Source organism: Ochotona princeps, chromosome 9 (assembly GCF_030435755.1).
Source record: "Ochotona princeps isolate mOchPri1 chromosome 9, mOchPri1.hap1, whole genome shotgun sequence".
Classification (NCBI taxonomy): domain Eukaryota; kingdom Metazoa; phylum Chordata; class Mammalia; order Lagomorpha; family Ochotonidae; genus Ochotona; species Ochotona princeps.
The window spans coordinates 14,073,117-14,093,417 of record NC_080840.1 but is presented as its reverse complement, the minus strand read 5'-3'; the positions used below and the strand labels follow the sequence as shown (position 1 = coordinate 14,093,417).

Genomic DNA, 20,301 nt, shown 5'->3' with positions numbered 1-20,301 from the left:
AGGTCCATTCTCCTTATTTTGTATGCACAGCACAAATGTTCTGTAAATTGAGAGTAATGCATTGTGTTCATGTGTAAATGTTCAACACACGGATTTCTCCACTTCTGGTTTTGCTTCCAGTGTTAAATGAGGACCAGTGAGACCTTCTTCACTGAGGGATGTGTGAGTTTGCCAACTGTAACAGTAACTTCTACTGCAGTTCCTGATTGCGTGACATTAGTCTCCCCACTTTCTGGTATTTCCCAATTGAGACCTGGGAGTGACAGAGCTAGAAAGCCTGTGAGTGTTTGGGAGTCCATAACTTGACCCTGTGCTAAGGAACAAATCCCAAGAGCAGTGAGTGATCCTTGGGAGGTGGCAGGGCTGAGCTTGCTCCTTCTATCTGTGGAGCTCAGCTCCAGCTTCTGCAAGGGCAATGGAAAAGGATGCTGGACAGAACTCTGGGGAACACTTTGGCAGAGTGAGAAAGAGGAAAACCAACAGGATTATGTGGCATCTGGGTTCCTGTAAACCTCTCACAAAAGGCTCACTCCACGTAAGTTGTCCTCTAAAGTCCCCCAGATGCCTTCCAGGCTATGGTTGATTGCACAAGTTGACAAATAAGCCTTCCTGTTGGTGTCCTATGCAGGATGTGGGTGAAAGCTGAAGCAATGTATTTCTGGTGGAGATTTTTTCCTGACTTTGTTTTTGAGGTGTGGATGATGAAAAGCTATTTTGTTTTGCATTTGTGATTGCATTGAATTACTTGATCATATTTCCATGTTTAACTGATGTAGAGGCACTTCATTCCACTGCACTAATTAAAGATTTTGCTCTTAGAACTAATCAACTTGAGTGAAGTCTATTTTTCCTCCTGTTGGCAGCAGAAGTCATTAAGGAACTCAGGCATGCCAAGGAGTCATGATGTTTGCAGGCCACACTTGAAATATCAGGGTCGTTCATGCTCAAGATTGAGCTGCGTTTGGGACTATCACTTGAAACTTCTAGTGTATTTCATTTTCTGAGGTAAAGCTGTCTGGAAGGTATAACTGTTTTTAACTGGGACATTAGGGTGCCTGTTACCAGAGTCAGCTTGGCCTGGGTTTGAAGAGAAAGTGCTGTGGGGCTTCATGCTGTTGAGCTCTCGGCAAGCAGATACAGGGTGAACAGCTTTCTGCAAGTTCTAGTTCCCTCCAAGTGGAAATTCAGGACCTTGGACTGGTTCTTTTTTTTCTCCAGACCTTTGTTTTTACCATCAAGGAGGCCTTGAGTGGTAGTTTCCAAAGCTAAGAACCTAAGTTTATTCATGTACTCCTCAAATTCCTCAGTGTATAGAACAGATAAGGATGGGCTTCCTCTGATTGAAAGGGTGGGAGGAGGGGAGGCCAACTGGCCACCTGCTTGGTCTTTGCTCTCTTCCTTCTACCCTGCACCTGTGGGCAGACACTTGGACTTGAGCTTGACGGCCTTCCCAGTGAAAATATCTGAACTCCTCTTTCCCTTTCCTGTTTGAACTCAATCTCTCTCTTGTCATTCTGTCCACAAAGAAGGAAACTCTTTTATCTCTGCTTGAACCACATTACATAGTCCTCTCTGAATGATTAAAAAATATTTTTATACTAAAATTAAAATAGACATGAGACAGCTGAATAGTAATCTATAGCCATTTTAAGGTGTATAGAACCCGGTTGTATATAAACTAATAATTGAAAGGTCAATGTAGAAGTCACAGGATATGGTTCAGAACTCGCATTCTTTCTTCTTTTTTCTTTTTTTTCTCTTTTAACATGTTGGTTGCTCAACACCATGTCAACTAACTCCATAACGTTATAAATTATTACTGATGTAATGTCAGGGCTTTTAATTGATCGGGATGATACTCTGCCAGCTCTACCTTCAGACCAGAGATGGTCTCCCCAAGAAAACGTTGGACTTATCTGGACAATAAGATGCTGGACTTTATGCTTGGTAGATGCTTGCAATGAAAGAATCTCAACTGAATTTGAACTGTGATAATGCAACAAGGTGGAGGAATCCACCATGGGGAGTTAGGGGATTGTTGGGGGGGAATCCCAGTGCCTATAAAACTGTGTCACATAATGCAATGTAATCAATAAAAAAATAATATTTTTAAAATTAGTAAACAAAGAACATAGTTTACATGGTATACAATTCTAAGAATATAAAGATTCTTTCCTCCCTCTTTCTCTTTTCCTTCCTTTCTTTTTAAATTTTGTTTTCAATAACACATTTTAAAAGGCAGAGAGGAAGAGAGAGAGAACATCTTTTGTTTGCTGGCTCATTGCTCAAACAGTCACAACAGTCGAGGCTGGGCTAAGCTGAAACCAGGAGCCAGGAACTCCCAAATAGGTCTCCAACATGGGTGACAGAGACACAAGTACATGGGCCACCTTTTATTGCCTTTTCAAGCACATTATCAGGGAGCTGGATCAGAAGCAGGGTAGCTGAGTATCATAAGCAGTGGCTTATCTTGCTGCACCATAATGCCAAACCCCTTAACACTGACCTGCACCCTGAACTATCTTGTAAAAATAAGACTTTTTCCTTCTTTGTTGTGTGTGTTGGTGTTTGTGGTCATCAGCTCATCATGCTGTGAGGAGCTGAGCTCTTCATTGCTGGAGTCCAAACTATGAAGGGGGACTCTCGGTGGGCAGATTTCTATTTGATTAAATGAATGTCTTTAGGATAATGACTTTGCTATATAAAATGCCCAAGGCTGGGCAACTTTTCAAGAAGAGAGTTTTGCTTAGCTAACAGTTTATAGCTTTACAGGTTGTGAAGACCACAAGCCCAGTGCCAGAGTTTAATCAGCACCTGCTGAGGGCTTCTTGCTGCCTTGTGACATGGCAGAGGGCATTACATGGTGAGACAGAATGACTGGGTTAGCCACCCATGGTGTCCTGGAAACTCTGCCTTTAGGACCTCATCTAGTTCTGATTACCACCAAGAGATCCACCTCCACGTACATTAGACCTATGAATTTTAATTTTCCATCCATGAACTCTTAGGGGAGGCATTCATAACAGCAAATATCTACTATGCACAGAGCACTGAAGTTACCTCTAGCACCTTGCTGATGAGAACTAGCAAGTGAGGGGATGCACATATCAGCAGTCTACTACAGGACAACCTGCTCCACTAGCTGACGGTGCAAATGACTGGCACTTCCACTCTTCAAAGTCATGGCTAAAGCAAGTTAGAGCAATGCTCAGCTTTTTTTTCACAAAGGCATGCCTTCCTACTCTTAAATTTATCTGAAGGGCAATGAGAAGTTTGGGTTTTGAATTCCACAGCTAGAACAAGTTCAGCTCATTAGTTCACAAATTTTATTCCTGTCACTCCAAAATTACATCCTTATGGACAGGGTTCGTCCTAAATAAAGAATAATTTGAGACTTTTTGCCCATCATGCCCTGGTTTATAGTAGGATTTCTGTGACAACACACCTGGCCTTCCCCATGACCCTGTAGTCTTGGTAGTGGGTGTTTGTCACCAATCCAGAGTCACTTATTCATATGGAGAATTCTCCTTTCCACTTGCCATCCCTCTGGTGAGTTTCACTTTCTTTGCTGCCAGTGAACCTCAGTCGGGGACAAAGATAATCTCTAGAACATGTTTGAAAACATTAGAGTGCCCTGTTTTAAAACTTCAAAGTGCCCTGTTCTTTTTCTCCAGGGGACTTTTGGTCACTGGGCAAGTTTGTCCCTCCTTTCCCATTTATCCTTTGAAACTTTATATGCCCAAGGACAACGAGAGCAGAATCTTGGTCAAGACACCAAAAACAGCCCATCTACCCATAGCTACAGAGGCAGAGCTCCTTGTCAAGCCATGCCTCTTGCAGAGGATCTGCTGTAGCTGGCCTGACTAAGCCCAACTAATTAGAAAAGCAACTGGAAGCTTTGCAACATTTGACCTATTCATGTTCTGAGCCACAAATACATGGACGTGGTCAAAGATGTGACTGTTGAGTGGGAAGGTGAGATTAGATGGCTTTCACAGAGCAGGAAGTATCCCTGTTAAAGCTTCACAATGGTTCCTTGTTGTCCTTGCATTAATATCTAAGTCCCTTCTTTTTTTGCTGGGTTTTTGTGTCCTCTGTTGCTTGCTCAACCTCTCAGAACTCATTTTCTCCTGTCTTTCCCCCTACTCTTTACTCAAGACAAAAAGGGCGTATTATCTGTTTTTCTTTTAAACAGAGGGAGAGGAAAAGAGAGAAGAATTTTCCTTCCACTGGGTCATTTCCCTAATACCTGCAACAGCCTGGATTGGGCCAGGCCAAATTCCTGAGCCTAGAACTCAAGCCAGGTCTCCCGCAGGAATGACAAAAACCCAACTACTTAAATCATCACCACTGTCTCTTGGAGTGCACATTTTCAGGAAGCTAGAATTGGAAGCACAGCCTGGATTCAAATCTACACACTCTGACACAGGATATGGTATCACAATTGGTATCTTAAGCACTGTGTTAAATGTCTACCCTGGGAGAATATTGTTAACCACCACATGCCAGTCCATGTGAAAGCTAGGGCTGGGGGCCTGTCTAACAGGGCTAGATTCCAGTACCAGACTGAATGCTGGAACAAGGAATGGGTCACAACAGGCAGGGTCATGTCACTAACCAGCACACAAGAGAATCAGGTCTGGGGGTAGACTCTAAGGGGGATATGTGGGCCAAATCTCGTGGAAATACAAGGAAGGCCCACCAGTTAGTTCCAGAGTTGGGATGATGTTGGGCTGAGCTAGGAGTGATCATGGACCCCACTGACACTCACGGGTACAGGGACCAAGAACAGTCTGGGCAGGTCCTGGTTGCAGCACCCACATGTGCATCCTAAAATAGGATGTGGGGTAGGCTGGACCACAATATTCACCAGTTCATACAAGGCCAAGATTGAGGGGCAGGCTATGTTGGTCAAGGGCCTAGCACCCGCTGACATGCGTGAGATGTGGGTCTGGGAGTGCAGAGTGCAGGAAACCTGGGAAATTCTCCTACAGAGTCATAGCTCCCACTGGTGAGCACATGGTCCAGACCTAGGGGTCAGGCAAGCTGAGCAAGGTAGCTCCAACTGATGGCTAATATCTGGTTTGGGTTTGGAAAGGGGCAGACAGGACAGGGCCAAACAAGCATTAGTTCACTGGCAAGTGCAAAAACTGAATTGGAGAACAGGTCATGCCGGGCTAGGTAGGGGCTGCTGTCTGGTCTGGACATGGCCTCAGTATCCCTCAGCACAAGTGTGGACTGGTTCTGGGGTACACCAGACTAGGCCAGACTCCAGCACTCACCGGTGCTCATGGAAACCGGGGTAGGTGTAGGATGGGCTAGACTAGGTGTCTGCCCCTGCTGAGCCATATGTGAGCTGTGTCTGGCTGTTGGTCAGGGTTGGCTCGGCTATAACACCCAACAGTAAAAACCAGAATGGATTAAGGTCCATCAGGAAAGGCCATTTTTCCTGCTAGGACAGGAGGTAGACTAAGCAGAGCTGGCCCATGGACCCATCAATGTGTGCGAGATCTGGCAAGGGAAGGGTTCATCAAAAAATAATAATTAACAAAAAAAAAATAGAAATAAAAGAGTACAAGTGGTTTGCCAGGCCTCAGAGTGGACAATTCCCCTTTGCCCCCAGCTCCAAGGCGAGTGGCAGGGCAAGACTCAGCCTCTGACATTTCAGACAATTCTTTTCTCCTGTTCTTTCAGTGTTGGAATAACTTTAAATCTGTCTGTTTTATATATTTTAAAATAGAGCCAAAAACTTCCGATAAATTTCTGTGGAGTTTTCTAGCTCAATCTTCCCATCCACCTATGCATAATTTGACATTCATGGAGCTGTGCTATGAACCAGGAATTGTGCCAAATACAGGGGGTATTCTCAAGTCAACTGTTATGATCCATGTGATAAATGCTACAATGCAGGGAAGAACAAAGTGCTAATAGAGTCAGGAGGAATGCACGACCTGGCCTCCTTGCAAAACTGGAGAGAATACTGCATCACGTTGATTTGGGCCTGGAAGAAAGATTTAGTTGTTGACAAGCAGCAGAAGGAAAAGTTACCTTTGATGGAAGGCCTAGAGTGAAACAAATTAGTAGGCAAGAGAGTGTGATGGGTTCAGAGAGATTGTTTATCATGCTGGCATACTAAGCTTAGGGGTCAAGTGCTATATCTTGATGGGCCAAAGGTATATGGTGCAGAGCACTAAGGGACAATGATAGAATGTTTGTTCTTTTCTACAGAATAGTTACCATGTAAGGGATATAGTACTTCAGTGTTTACAAGTAGTACACTGCATTTGCTACTCTATTTGATCTTCACAATAGCTCTGTGAGACAGTATAACATATCCCCCACTTTACAGATGCAGGCCAGCGGATAACATTGCCCAAGGCTACATATTTTAGCAGGTGGCTGAACTGATCCCCAAAGCTAGGGCTTTTGACCATAAAACCTATGATTTTTAAAAACTGAACTTTCTGTAGAAGCATGATAAGCATGACAGATACATAGAACAAAATGCAAAATATTCAGTGTATGACTTGACAATAGTCACAAAGTGAATATTGTAAATAATATTTACCATATCAAGTTTTGGAGTTTACAGTTTTCCAATATTATTTTCTTAATCCATGAACATGGAACATCCTTCCACTTACAGTATTTTGTAATTTATAGAGTGGTGATCTTTTTCAATTTTTTTGTATTTATACCTAGATTTTAAAATTTTTGATGCTCTTTCATCAAAAGATAAAAATCTGTAGTGTATATTGATCTTGTTTCTGTTGTTCCTACTGAATTCACTTTATAATTTCACTAATCAACCTTTATTGAAATAAAGAGGGCCTCCCATGCAGGGTTGAATACAAGGGATGGTAGCAAATATCCTTTTCTTACTTTTTTTTGTTTTAGTCTCAGGGAAGACTTTTGGTGTACACTATTGACAGAATATTAACACTAGGGTTTGTATATGTCTTTATTAGATTAAGAAAACTTTCTGCTCTTTCTATTTTCCAAGCATGAGTGCAGAATGAGTAGAATGCAGGAGAAAGAATGTGAGGAAAAAAGACCATGTAGTCTTGAACTAAGGCGAGAGCCAGGTGACACAGAAAATGGTTGTCCTTGTTGAGTTGTCCTTGGTCATGCTCATCTCTTGGAAGTTTTGGAAGGGGAGTGATGCCAGAATTTGCCCATTTCTTTCCTGGATGTGTCAATAGTGCTCTTGAAGACACTAATAGAAATCTCACTATAAAAATGCGGCCAACTACATTTGGAAAAGATTCGGTGCTACATCACCCTCTTGGAGACTTGTGATACATATTACAGGATCGAGAATCCTGCAGCAGAGGTAAATATTTGAATGGAAGACTTATTTATTTGAATGGAAGAATGACAGAGAGGGACGCATACACACAGAAAGCAAGAAAAAGACAGAGAGGAGAGAGAGAGGGAGAGAGATAGAGAGAGAGAGAGGAGAGAGAGAGAGAGAGAGAGAGAGAGAGAGAGAATCTTCCATCTGCTGACTCCTCAATGGCCTCAGTGGCTGGGCATGGATCAAGCCAAAGGTAGGAGCCAGGAACTTCATCCTGGTGTCTCGTGTCTCATGTGGGTGGCCCAAGCAGTGGGCTCACCCTCTGCCTGCCTTCACAGGTGCATTAGCAAGGAACTGTATCAGAAGCAGAAAAGTTGTGACTCGAACTGGTACTCAGAAATGGGACAGCCTAACCTGTTGTGCCGCAGTACTGGCCATGTCATTATTTAATTCAATTTGACATAGCACCTGTTGTTTCATCTTCAGTGTCTGCAACATCAGGAAGTACTGCTGGGAAAGCTAGATTGGTCAAAACTATTTGCATTGGAGTCCAGATTGCTTTCCCCTCCTCCTTTAAAAAAAAAAAAACCTTATTTATTTTTATTGGAAAGGCAGAAATGTAGAGAAAGAGCTTCCATCTGCTGGTTCACTCCCCCAGTGGCCACCATGGTTGGAATTGAGCTGATCTGAAGTCAGGAGCCAGGAGCTTCTTCCTGGTCTCCCATATAGATACAGAGTCCAAAGGCTTTGGGTTGTTTTCAACTGCTTTCCCAGGCCAGAAGCAGGGAGTTGGATGGGAAGTGGAGCAGCTGGGACACGAATCGGTGCCCATATGAAAATTCATGTGCAAGATGAGGATTTAGCCACTAGGCTGTTGGGCGGGGCCCTCAGATCAGTTTTCAATCCCACTTGCTTCAGTGGATGCTCCCACTCTGCTGCAGGGAAGGGGAGGCCTACCTCAATGGCTTCCTTCTTCCTGGCAGTTGGAGCAGAAAGGAGGATGCAGATGTGATGTGGGAAGGTAGACCCAACAAGGGGATGATCAGAGGGAGACAGAACCAGTGGATGCTGTACTTTCCATCAAAAGATATACAGGAAAGTGAAGGAAGATGGTGATTTAGGGAGTGAAGAAAATCCAAATGCGAATATGGGGTGGGAGTTTGAATACATTTATGCTGGAATGAAGGGAGAGGAAGAAAGAGATGCTTGTGCCAAGAGGTAGGAAGCTGATGGTTGTCTAATGTTGACTTCAAGGTTGATTCCTTGGTGTTTAGGAGATCAGAGAGTGAGGCTCTGATTAGCCTGGTTATAAAATGGATGTGATAGGAAAGTGGGACCGCTTTCTCAGGGGCTCAGCTAAGACAAAGGTTTGCATTGGGAGGATCTAGAATCCTAACTGTGCTGCATTATTGAAACTGACCTACCAATATGTTTCTCTAGTTTTCTTGTACTCTAACCAGCCCAGCCTTATCATATGTGCTGATATTTAGCAGAGAGGAGGAGCAGCCATGGAGGATGGAAGATAGTGGCCCCACGGTGAAAAGATGGAATCAGTATGGTCACTGTTGTGCCACAGGCTGGGTGCAAAGAATTCAAGGAGAAAACTTCCAGTTTCCTGAGGCAATTTCACACCAACCTCTCCTATCATCTTGCCCTTGAAAGTTTGGCAAGTAATTCTAAAGAGCTTTGAGAGGCTAGATTAACCTAGTTTGTCTTTACACTGTGTAGCTCCAAATTATTCCTGAGTCATCCCTGGTCCAGAGAAATTATAGGAGGAGGAATTAATTAGCATCCTTGGAGGTGCGTTTGCTAGAATCAGCTGACCCTTGAAGGTGAAATATCAAGGTTTGTATTGACTGTCAAGTTGTAACACTTGAATCTCATTATGATGGGAATGGGGCTAGGATGTACAAAATAAAGATCTAACAGAGAAACATCCATTTGCCAGGGCAATGAACTGGGAGATTCTAAATTATAATAGATAACAATGGATTGGCTCCTATTGGACTGGGTGTTAGCACCCAGTCTGTTCTGGCCATTAGCTCTGCCTGAGACTTTTGTGATTTAGTAGAGGACTGATTTTTCTCTCTGGAACTTGGGGATTCTGTTTTCTTGAGGCTGCACTGATTCTGTACATAGCAGAGAGAAGCTAGTCCCAGGGCTCATTAGGCTGAGTGGGAGAAGATTTTACATTGGGCTATAAAATCCAACCTTCTTTCAAATGTATTCACCGATAAATTCTATTCATTAGTAAATTCTATTTATTAGATGCTGTGCGCTATGCCTCTGCCTGTGGCACCAGCATGCCACATGGGCACTGGCTTGAGTCGACTACTCCACTCAGTGGAGTAGTGACTATTTGAGTAGTGAACCAGCAGTTTAAAGATCTTTCTCTCTCTTGCTCACTTTCACTTTTGCTCTCTGTCTCTTCTCTCTGTACAACTCTGCTTTTCAAATAAAAGTAAATAAATCTTAAACACACATACACACACAGAATCTTAGTCCCATTATTAGTCCATGACATCCCTCCTGAGATGGGATCTGGCCAGAGACAGAGCAGTTTCATAAACTTCCTGCATATATGATTAGCTACATAATCAAAGTTGAGCATCATTCCTGTAAGGAAGTAATATGTTGACTAGGTAAGCTGTAGTAGGAAAAGCAAGGAGAGAGGAAAAGTTCCAGAACCTTGACAAGGTAGCATGCCCCCTAGATTTCCATTTTAACACTCTTCAATCAAAAAACCACATTGCAGCTGCTTCCCTATGTTGTGGTTTGCTCTGTGTGTGTGTGTGTGTGTGTGTGTGTGCATGTATGAAGATAGAAAGAGAGAGAGAGCGCGGTGCCAAAATTTTTGAGATATATACATAGAAGGGATCTTTAAAAAGTTCATGGAAAGTGATTATTATGTAAACACTTTTCATAGTTTAAAAAACTAATTTTGTGCCAAAATAAATTTATCTTTTAATTGACCAAGTACTAACGAGACCCCTCCCTGCTTAACTTCTGGGATCAGATGAGATCAGGCGTGTTCAGGGTGGTAAGGCCTGAACCCCGTAGACAAGGTGCTGCATTCTCTTCCATTGCCCGATAATATAGGGGAGACCTGTAGGAGTAAGGGGATCTGGGGAGGGAGCAGAAGGGAAATCCCAGAGCCTATGGAACTGTATCATAAATAAATAAACAACCAAACAAATAATAGAAGGATAGATAATTGAAAAGACGATTCTAGCATGGAAATCTAGTGACACAAATACAATTTGGACTGTTAGCAATTTTATGATCCCGGCTCATTTGCACCATAGATGTAATATCTTATCAGATACTTTTAAGGTTTTTAAAAGCAGTCTGGGTTGAGGGATCAGTAAGAACAGAGTTAAACTAATGGCCACCCCCTAAAGAGAGGCAGAAGAAGGGTCTGGAAGTCAAAAAACCCTCTCAACCAGCCCCAGGGAGGTAGAGGGCAGTGGCTTCACGGTGCTCTGAATCCCAGCTTACCTTTGGAAGTGATGGATTGGGTGTGTCCTTGCAAATTCTGAACTTCAACACAGGAGGATATCCCCTGTACCAGATCAGCTGCGGCAAATCTAATATGTCCCATGTTTATTGCTCTTATTGTTTGACACAGATACCAGAGTCACGGTAGCTTTCACCCTGAGGAGACCAGGTTGGTATGGGGATTTTGCAGCTTATGACTTACCTTGGGGTGACCTTGGGAAGAGACACATCACAAAGCAGCCTTAAAAAGTTTAAGGAAAGCTACCCTGGAGACTTACCAGGTAAGTCTTGTTAGTTAGATAGCTAATCCCAATGTATTGGTTGGAAGCCCCCGACTACCTCTTAATTGTTGGAAGGCATGTCCCAGCAGCTTTCTTGTGATGTATTGTAGGGATCCCAGGAGATACTGAGTATGGAGTAATGTTCATGGTGTGTAATGAGTGCTCAGTGCAAGTTTAAGCAATTTTAAACTCATCCATCTTTGTCATCAGCATTGTAATACTTGGTAGCATTCTCTGTATTTTGTGAACATGGTTTCCATTTTTATATCACCCCATGAATTGTGCAAGAAATGTCCTTGTGTCACCAGGGAAGAAGCATCCTCATCTGAGTTAAATCCATATCCTCAGATGCTGGCACTAAAAAATGGAGTCACACAGGCTCCTTGAGGTCTTAGGCCAACCACTGGCTGTGTACCATCCTGTCTGCCAGCGACACGAGGACTCTAAGCTTGCGAATTGTGCTTCGTCCTACCACTGGATGTCACAGGGCCATGAAGGAGAAATCAATTTTCCCCAGGAAGCCTTTTCATGCTTCCAGAGTCGCACTGGGCATGCCTTTGATGCCTGACTCATGGTTTTGGGGCAACAACCTGGTGTTTGTTAAATCAGCATCAACCTACCCAAGAGTGTCAAGATGGCCGTAAATTCTCCTGGCAGTCCAGAAATTCCTCTTTGGCTTATTCTCTATAGGGCCTGGGCTGCATCTGGATCAGGGCTTTTCAACTCTGACTCTGCTTAAAATCAATTTGAGACATTGCTGTTTAAGACATTGATGTTTTCATCAGATTCCTTAGGTGACCCTAGCGGGCAGCAGAGTCAAGAGCTCTTGTGGTCAGAAGGAAAGGGAGCCCATCTCAAAGACTGGAGGCATTTCTTTCCCAGTCCCTGCTCACACGGTATCTTCAGCCATCCTTGGATGCCAGTCCTGGCTTCTCAGTGGGAGGACTTGGATAAGGTCGCCACAGTGTGGAGATCAGCTCCCTGAAGAATGTTCTGTCTCCCTCTGGTAGCTGCTGCCATTTATTATCAGCAATTTCCTCTTTGCACGTGGAAGGAACTCAGTCTTGTCAGTCTGCAGCACTCATTGGCCAACTTCCCAGGGGCACCAGGTTCTGCTTCTGTGAACTAACCATGGCAATGAGCCCTGGGTGGGGGAGGGGAGTACGGATGTTCATCTGGGGTCTGAATAGACTTAGGCTCTTTGCTTGGTAGCTACCCTTTGCAAACAGCAGAGCAAGAATGATTATGGGGCCCAGTGCAGTAACCTAATGACTAAAGTCCTCACCTGGCATGTGCTGGGATCTCATATGGGTGCTGGTTCATCCAGCTCCATGCTTCTGGCCTGGGAATATAGTGGAGGATGGCCCAAAGCCTTAGGAACATGCACCCATGTGGGAGACCAGGAAGAAGCTCTTGGCTCTTGGCTTTGGATCGGCTCAACTCCAGTCATTGCAGCCATTTGGGGAGTGAACCAGATCTTTCTTTCTGTCTACCTTCTCTCTGGAAATCTGATCTTCCAATAAAAATAAATAACTAAAAAGACTTTTTAGAAGTGATCATGGAAAGTCCTCCCTTACACTTGCCAAAACAGGGAAGTACCCATGCTGTGTCCATTTCCAGAGATTCCTGGGAGATTGAGGATGATGTGATTGGAGGATATTGGCAAATCATAAGGGAGAAATGTTCCCATCCAGAAAGATGTTTATTTCAAGCATTTTGTATATCAGACACTCTCCTGGGTTATTTTATAACTTCACTTCATTTTTCTTTGATAGCAGTTCTATACATTTGAGGAAACGGGATCAGAGAGGCACCATGACCTGCCCAGGGAGCTAAGCCTCTCATTCATGACTGAGCTCATTCTTTCCACTCTGTTGTAGCTCAGAGTCTTGAAGAACCCCTGGGATCACCTGGTCCAGTGTTCCTTTCAGATGCTCGCCTCCACAAAAAGAAACTCTCTCTGTCTCTCCCAAAGCAGGTTATTCTTTTGTTCATAGAGCACTGCTGTGGGGGTCTTGTTACTTCCAGCATCAACTGAGCATGTACACAGAACAAAGAACAGATCCATAATTAAATAATGAATAAACAGCATGGACATCCATCTCTTATATAATACCTTCTGGTTGTTGATCCTAATTATATCCCCCTTAGAATAACAATTAGAATTAACTAAGTTTTGTTTGAGCAACTAGTATGTTCAGGATACTGTGCTAAATTCTTTGCTTTTATTATCTTAATCCACACACAAGGACCCTAAAGTTTAGAGAGGTTAACTGATCTGTTTAAGGTCACAAAGATAGTAGATTGAACCCAATTAGCCTGATCAAGGAGTCCCTGACTGTGACCACTTTGGCATACTACTCTGTAGGTTAAAAGTATGTGAGCTGACTGAAAGACCCATTTTCACGTGTGCTCCAGCACTACAGAATGCACACCCATAGAACCTTGGCTGCTCTCCTCTCTTCTCCTTCAACACACACGCCCTTGTTTCTCTGCCTCCTCCTTCCAAGGATGACCCCACCACCGCCTGACTCGACGCTAGGGCCATTCTCTGAGCTTTGGACATCCTTCCACCCACAGTCACTTGCTGTCCAGTCTCTTAGCTGCAGTTACAGATCCTTGCAGTAACTGACAGAATGTGGATGAAGCTACTCTTCTGTTGGAGATGGTGGACCAGGGTTCTGTCCTGTGGTGAGAAGGAGATTCAGAAAGAGCTGAAAGTAGCAGTCATGATGGCAGTTGGCATTTGGCGACATGTGTCAAGTGTGCTTAAAATGTGACCTCAAGAAGTCTCAGGGCCTCTTGAGTTTGGAAGTGTCCTGAGATCCTGATTCTAGTGTGGACCTTCATTCTGCAGGGGGAATGGGTGGGTTCAGATCACCCGTTAGACACTCTGAAATCACATGGGCTGGGTCCCAGGTACACCACTGATGCTTCAGTGCTGTGTGACCAGATTCTCTGGGCCTTTGTTGCTTATCTGTGAGATGGGCAGGAGAGGGTTGCTGTGATTATTAAATGTTACCATCTCTTCTCAGTGCCTAGTGTAGTGTCTACCATGGTTGAGCCAGGAGAAATGCAGAAGTGCCAGCTGGTATACTAGCATCCCTGGCACATTTCATCTCAGCCCCTTGCCACTCCAGGTGTACCTCATGATTCTATTCGGAGAAGTTCTTCTGGCTTTTGCAAAGGCAGAACAGTCTGTAGAGCTGGTCACGTCATCCTGACCCTTGCCTCTTGACCCCCATCTTGGGGAGAAGAGAGGACCTGTCTGGCTGCCAGGAAAACTCAATGTGTTTCTGTGATTTCTTTTTCCTAGCAAATTTGAATGATTTAAAATTGCCATGGCTTTGATCTTCCATTTTTCTTCTTCTTTTTCAGAAAGGGGATGTTTGGACTGAAACTGAAGAAGAAGAAGAATAAAGCAGGGAAGGGGTTACTCTTTGCCAACAAGGCTGCACAAGGTGAGGCTCAGGAGCCAGTGCTTCTGCTGTAGCTCCCATCTACAGGGAAGAGGGGATCCTCTGCCACCTCTGGTTCTCGAGACCATGCCCAACACAGACATGGAACTGGTCAAGCCGCTGAGGCTCCTGGTCATCAGTTCAGCTGGAGTGGGGTGGGGAGATGGACAGCTCTGGGCCATAGCAAGCGTCCCCAGAAGATGCAGTGACAGCCTCAAGCTCCATTTCTGTCCCAGTTTGCTCTGTTACTCCCCAGAGGTGGTGCCAAGTGGCCCAGTTAGTGGCTCTGAGTCTGTTTACCAAAGGGACAATACAAGGACTGCAGGGCTTATCTCACATGACCATGGGGAAGGTCAAGCAAAATTTTGCAAATGAGAATCAGGATAGCAGCTTCTGACATGGACGAATTCTGTATGTTGTCTCACTGAGCCTTCTACCATCTTACCAGGAGATACTATTATCTCAGTTTTGCTATAGAAGTTACAGGAACCAAAACTGGAAGAAGCCAACTGTGGAAGAAAATAGCTTATAGCCTTCACAAAGCCCGGGGAACAATGAAAATGCAATGGCACTGATTGGGAGTCATTAAGAATTTTGAAATGTGATGGCAGAGTCGGCTGAGTGTGATGTCTTCCTTCTGAGCATGGTGCTCCTGGGTGGCTGCATGGATCCCAAACTTCAGAAGCTGGGCCTGAGTTGGGGATGCAAACTCAGGCTCTCTGACTTGGCATCTTTTGAATGGGCTTCTTCATTCTCCATAGAAGCAGAGCCTCGCATTGCAGTGTGAACCATTCCAATGGAGGCCACGGCCAATAGTGTCAGTTTGTAGACACCATGTGTTTATTGAACCAAACTGGATCAATGGCTGCCACACAGACAGATCTGGAGTAGTTCTTACAGACTTTGGTTGTGTTACCCTGAGGCCAACCCATTCGAGGCTAGCATTCTGGATCATTCCTAGACCGCAATGGTACATTAGCTTCAACTAACCACTATCTCTCATCTCCTTGGGCAGCTGCATCTCTGTCAGTCATTGCAGCTGTCCCATGACCTTACACCCCACCTGACTCCACTCTGTACCCCCGGGTTTAAATCTATTCTTGTCAGAGGAAAGTGATACTGATACCAATGACTGTCGCCATTGTATGGGAAGGGAGGGGCATTAAGCTTTCAGTGGTGACAAGGCTTAAAGCTGGATATTTGTATTTGTCTATTCAGTCAAAAGGACAGTGTTGAGGAGTAGACAGAGAAGATTGGAAAGTTCAAAAAATGTCCATGAGATTTCCTGTCCTTTAGGTTATGATGCCAACAGTGTTAGAGATGCAAAAACGTATAAGGCAGATGAAGATCATAAGTGTGACTTACTTAGTAAGTCTGCTATTTTTCACATGACATGCACCATTTGTGTACTTGAAATGTAGATTCTGTTGTCCCCACATTACAGGATGGGTGTGGGTGAGTGACTTTGCCCATGTCACAGTTACTTGAGTTACGTTGCCAAGTCCATTACTGGCGAGTAAGGCAGAAGCTGGCTCTTGAGCCCAGGGAAGACTTCCACCCGTGTCTGGGCCTTCCTGCCCCTGTGGTGACCCCTTAGGACAAGCTGGTGCAGACTCAGGGCAGCTCACCTTGGGCATTACTCTAATTAGTCTTCAACCCACAAAGCAAACAAGGCAGGCAAGAGGAATCAGACCCCTCCTGGAGAGTAAACAGCATCCCTCCTGCCTGCAGAGGCAGCACTGTGGGATGCAGAGCAAACAAAAACCGCCCAGCAGGGACTTTGTTCTTTCTTCCTCAGTCTGGTCTAAGTGAAGTGTTCTGAGTGAAGTGTTTGGAGACCCAAAACGTTTGCCTCTTTCATCTATATTTTACACAGTGGTGAGACTGTACCTTAATGTTCTTAAAATTCTCATTGTTTCAATCTATCCACGCATTAGTTTCTCTGCAAGTAGTTCTTGGGCTCTTCTCATGAACGCCTAGTCATTTCTTTGTTCCGCAAATGTTGGTGCAATGTCCGCTGAGTGTCCAGCCCTGGGCTAGGTTCCCAGTGTGTCATGGGGGATACTGCAGAGTCTGGAGAGAACAGCCTTGTGTGGGATTCTTGTATCTTCCCTGCGCATCTATTCACCACCCTTCTCCACTTGTTCTCTCTCCCTGGAAGATGATCTGTATGGATACATGGCACATTTATTTGGCCCTCTGGCTTCCAACTGGATTTGACCAATGGGCTGCTCCAACAAGAGATCTGAGAGGGGAAAAGAGTGAGGTGGGGATCTACCTTGTGTGTCCTTCGACAGAGGGAAAGCTAAATGTTTTCTTAGGGAGACTTGTCCTGTTTTTCTCTCCAAGAGTCTAGTAAATTCTTTTACTCTCCCTCTCTCTATTCCTTTCTTTTATGTTGCATAGCAGGGAAGGGGATCTAACATGGTAATGGCTTAGCTGCCGCTAGCTTCCAGATAACGGCTAGAACTTTTGCAATTTTTCTTCCCTGAAACTTGTGTGAAAAGCTCTCTAGTCATCCCACTCTGGAAGTGCCATCTGCTGGCTATGAAGACCCTGACTGAGATAACTGCACTGCAAGTTGAGAGAAGTGCTATAAAGCAAACACACAGTGGTTGAAATGGAAATCACTGGGGAGTCTTCCATAGTGTAGTCAGATAAAAGTTTTCTGGGAAGGGAATATTTGAGCTGCAAGTTAATGATGAGAGGTATCTCAGGAGGGGGTGGGTTAGGAGGAGAGCAGTGCCCAGGAGGAATGGCTGTGAGGAAGCATTCCAAATTGAAAGAGTTTGGAATGGAGAAAATTAAGAAGTGAGGAAGGACTGTGTGGCTAGAGAGGTGTGATCATGGAGAGTGTCAGGTGGGCAGAGTAGCGATGGAAGCCAGAGGGAACAGAGCACTAATGATTGGCTGATGATTGTTGAGGACTTCAAATTTATTCTAAATACAACAGAAAGCCATTGAGACTTCTAACAAGAGAAGTGATATGTTGTGGCTTATGCTGTGTATGCCACAGAGAATGGATTAAAAAAGTCTGGTAGCAACTCAGTGTATTCACAAGGGTTGGAAAGGAAGCTTAAGCCAACTACCTGTGTGCCCCGGATCCATTCTATCCTTGCGAATAGAAACACTGGAGAGTGGGCCTGAACTTGTTAATGCTTGCATCCTCAGCTTCCCACCTTAAACCATTTCTGGCATTGATGAGATGCCTGAGTGCAATCCCTGGCAACTTGAGTCTATGAGAGGAAATCCTTACTCATCAGGCCCTTGCATTCAAGTGGGGAACAAGTGTTTATTTTATCTCACAGCTTCAAGGAGCACAACCATTGCTTCTGTTGTCTCTGCAGTGTTGGCCTTGACTTTAGCTTCTTTAGATCATGGGAAAAGCAGGCTTTCTGTTCAGCCAGTGACTTGCTCTGTAACTACTGACCAGCGCTGACCAGGTCCAGGCCCATGCGCGAGCTCCTTCGGCAGGCCATTTCCTCCCTCACTGCTGGTGGCATGGGTTGCTGATTGCAATCAGGAAACCAAAAATGCAAACTCTGAGGGCCACCCTAGAAATGATTAATTTGCTGTGTTCACAGGTGAGTCCCATAGGATCCTAGGATTCTGGGAAATGGCTTCAGGTGCATCCAAAGAGGGTGACAGTGAAGTCCTGTGGAAGCCTTCCCTCATTCCATCCCATTTTATGTAAGACAACTTGGTATGAGCAAGCTTAGGTTGTATGTGACAGTTCAGGACGAAATCATTTATAAGATGATTCTGTTGCTTTAAGCACATTTTAAAACCAGTTCTGCCCAATTCTTCCATTTTACAAGCAAAGCAAAAATTTCCAAGACATTCCAGGGGACTTTCTCGAGTTATACAACTAAAGCCTCGGGCACCCAAGGTTACCTGACGAGTGCTGTGCTAGAGGATTCATGCATGTCATTTAATTTTCCTAGCAGCCTGTGAGGCAGTGATGTTAACTTTGCCTTGTGTTACAGATGAGGGAAACAGGACTGAGAGAGATGAAACAACATGCACAAATCAGAAAACCGGAAAGTGGAACACCTTGGGTTTGAACCCAAGACTCAAGTCTTTGCACTGTGTCATGCATGCATTTTTGGGAGGCCTAGCAACTCTTGTATTTTTGCTAAGATCCATGCTGAGAAGTGGTCCTGAGGCATTTAAATGTTCTTGTCATCCAGGCAGCATGCAGATGACTGAGTCAGAGACCCAGGCTGGGGGGGGAACAGTTTCTGTTTACTCTGCCTTCATTTGATTTTGCCAAATGCCTGCATAGTCACTCATTTCCCAGACTTCTTTAAACCACACACATTAACGTTCACACAGTTTTAGGGACAAGATTGCCTAGAATCAGCATCAAGTCGAGGGTCCCATTCACTGCAGGGAGTGTTTGCTAGTCTTTCCCAGCATCTTATGGCTGAAAAGTCCCTTGGCTTGCAACTGAACTAGCTTCATCTCTGCTTCTGTGGTCACATTGCTTCCTTTTTATTTTCCATCTGTACAACCTGCCTCTGCCTCCTGTGCATCCTGTTAGTGTCCACCAGACAACCTCCTCTTTTCACATTGACAGAGACCTCTTCTCCAAATAAGAGACCATTTCCAGGCTCCAGGAATCGGGACCCACACTCTATTTTCAGGCTATGGCATCCTGTCGCTCAAAATTGGCTCTGTAGATACAGGGACGCCCTCACCTGGGATTTTGTTGTTAGATGTGCTGAAGCTTGTCCCCCTCCACCGAATGAAAAGCTGCACTGTAACAACTTCTTAGGTAATTTTTGTGCACGTTGCATTTTCAAGTGCAGTTCAGAGAGAAAAAAAAATGACTTGTGTTGGTTTCCACTGTGGCAAGGTTATCACTTGAAAGCATGTTTTGAAATTCATAACACAGTTTTCATTCCCCATTGTATCCATATAAATTTGGGAACTTTTTTGGAAGCAGAAGATATATTACTTTTAAAAGGAAAGCTGAGGACCTGCCTAGCTTTTCTGCCAGTAAGATGTTGCATGCTGGCAAAGATTGGGAACTGTTCTCTGGGGCCCTTGAACTTCTCCTGGCATCTGCCCTAGTGCTGGATGCAGAGTAGAGACCCAGTGCCACAGTGACTCAACATAACATAACTTTCTTCCTGTGTCTGCTTTTCTAGATGGCCAAAGTGAAGGAGAACCGCTCCAGGAGGGACCCTCTCAGCCAGAAGGACCAGGAGGAGACTTGATTTATGATGATGCTTCTGTCAATCCTGCCACCACTGCTTTTCCAAGGAGAAGGTATGGTGTTGGTGAATTTGATCAGCACACATGTGCTGAGCAGCACTCATGTGCCAGGTACTCCTACATGCTCTGGAAGAACAGAAGAAGGCCTGCTGCCTTCCACAGGGAGACCAAGATCAAGTCAAAAAGACTGAGTTCAGTGCTTACTGCTCTCCATGCAGTACTGCCTCTGAGACTGATCAGTGGGCCAGGGTCCTCTCTCCAAAGGCTTTATTCGTCTGTCTCCCGAATTAAGGTGCTGATGTGCTGTCAAGTTTGTGTCTGACAGCAGGAATAAAGGCAGATTTGAGAGCCACTCCCTCACCACAGTGCTAATTGGTTTATAGTTGTCTTAGTTTTGTGTCTGTTTCAAGTGAGAATGGTTCTTATTCTCAATAAAAAGTCAAAGCAAACTGGCTTTTGCATGTAATTAGCTGCATCAGTCAGATACTGATGTGTAACAAACAGCCTCTGAATCAGTAACTTACTGTAATACCTATTAATTGCTATT

At 44.5% G+C, this 20,301-nt stretch overlaps 1 protein-coding gene across 1 annotated transcript in view; it reads left to right on the top strand.

Annotated features, from left to right (window-relative positions):
* Positions 1–14,461: 14,461 nt before the first annotated feature.
* The window catches only part of FER1L6 (fer-1 like family member 6), a 114,508-nt gene continuing 108,668 nt past the window's right edge, over positions 14,462–20,301 (top strand). The window contains exons 1-2 of the mRNA XM_058668364.1: positions 14,462–14,537; positions 19,688–19,808. Of these exons, the coding sequence (XP_058524347.1) occupies positions 14,462–14,537; positions 19,688–19,808 (197 nt within the window). The remainder of the gene's footprint in view (positions 14,538–19,687; positions 19,809–20,301) is intronic.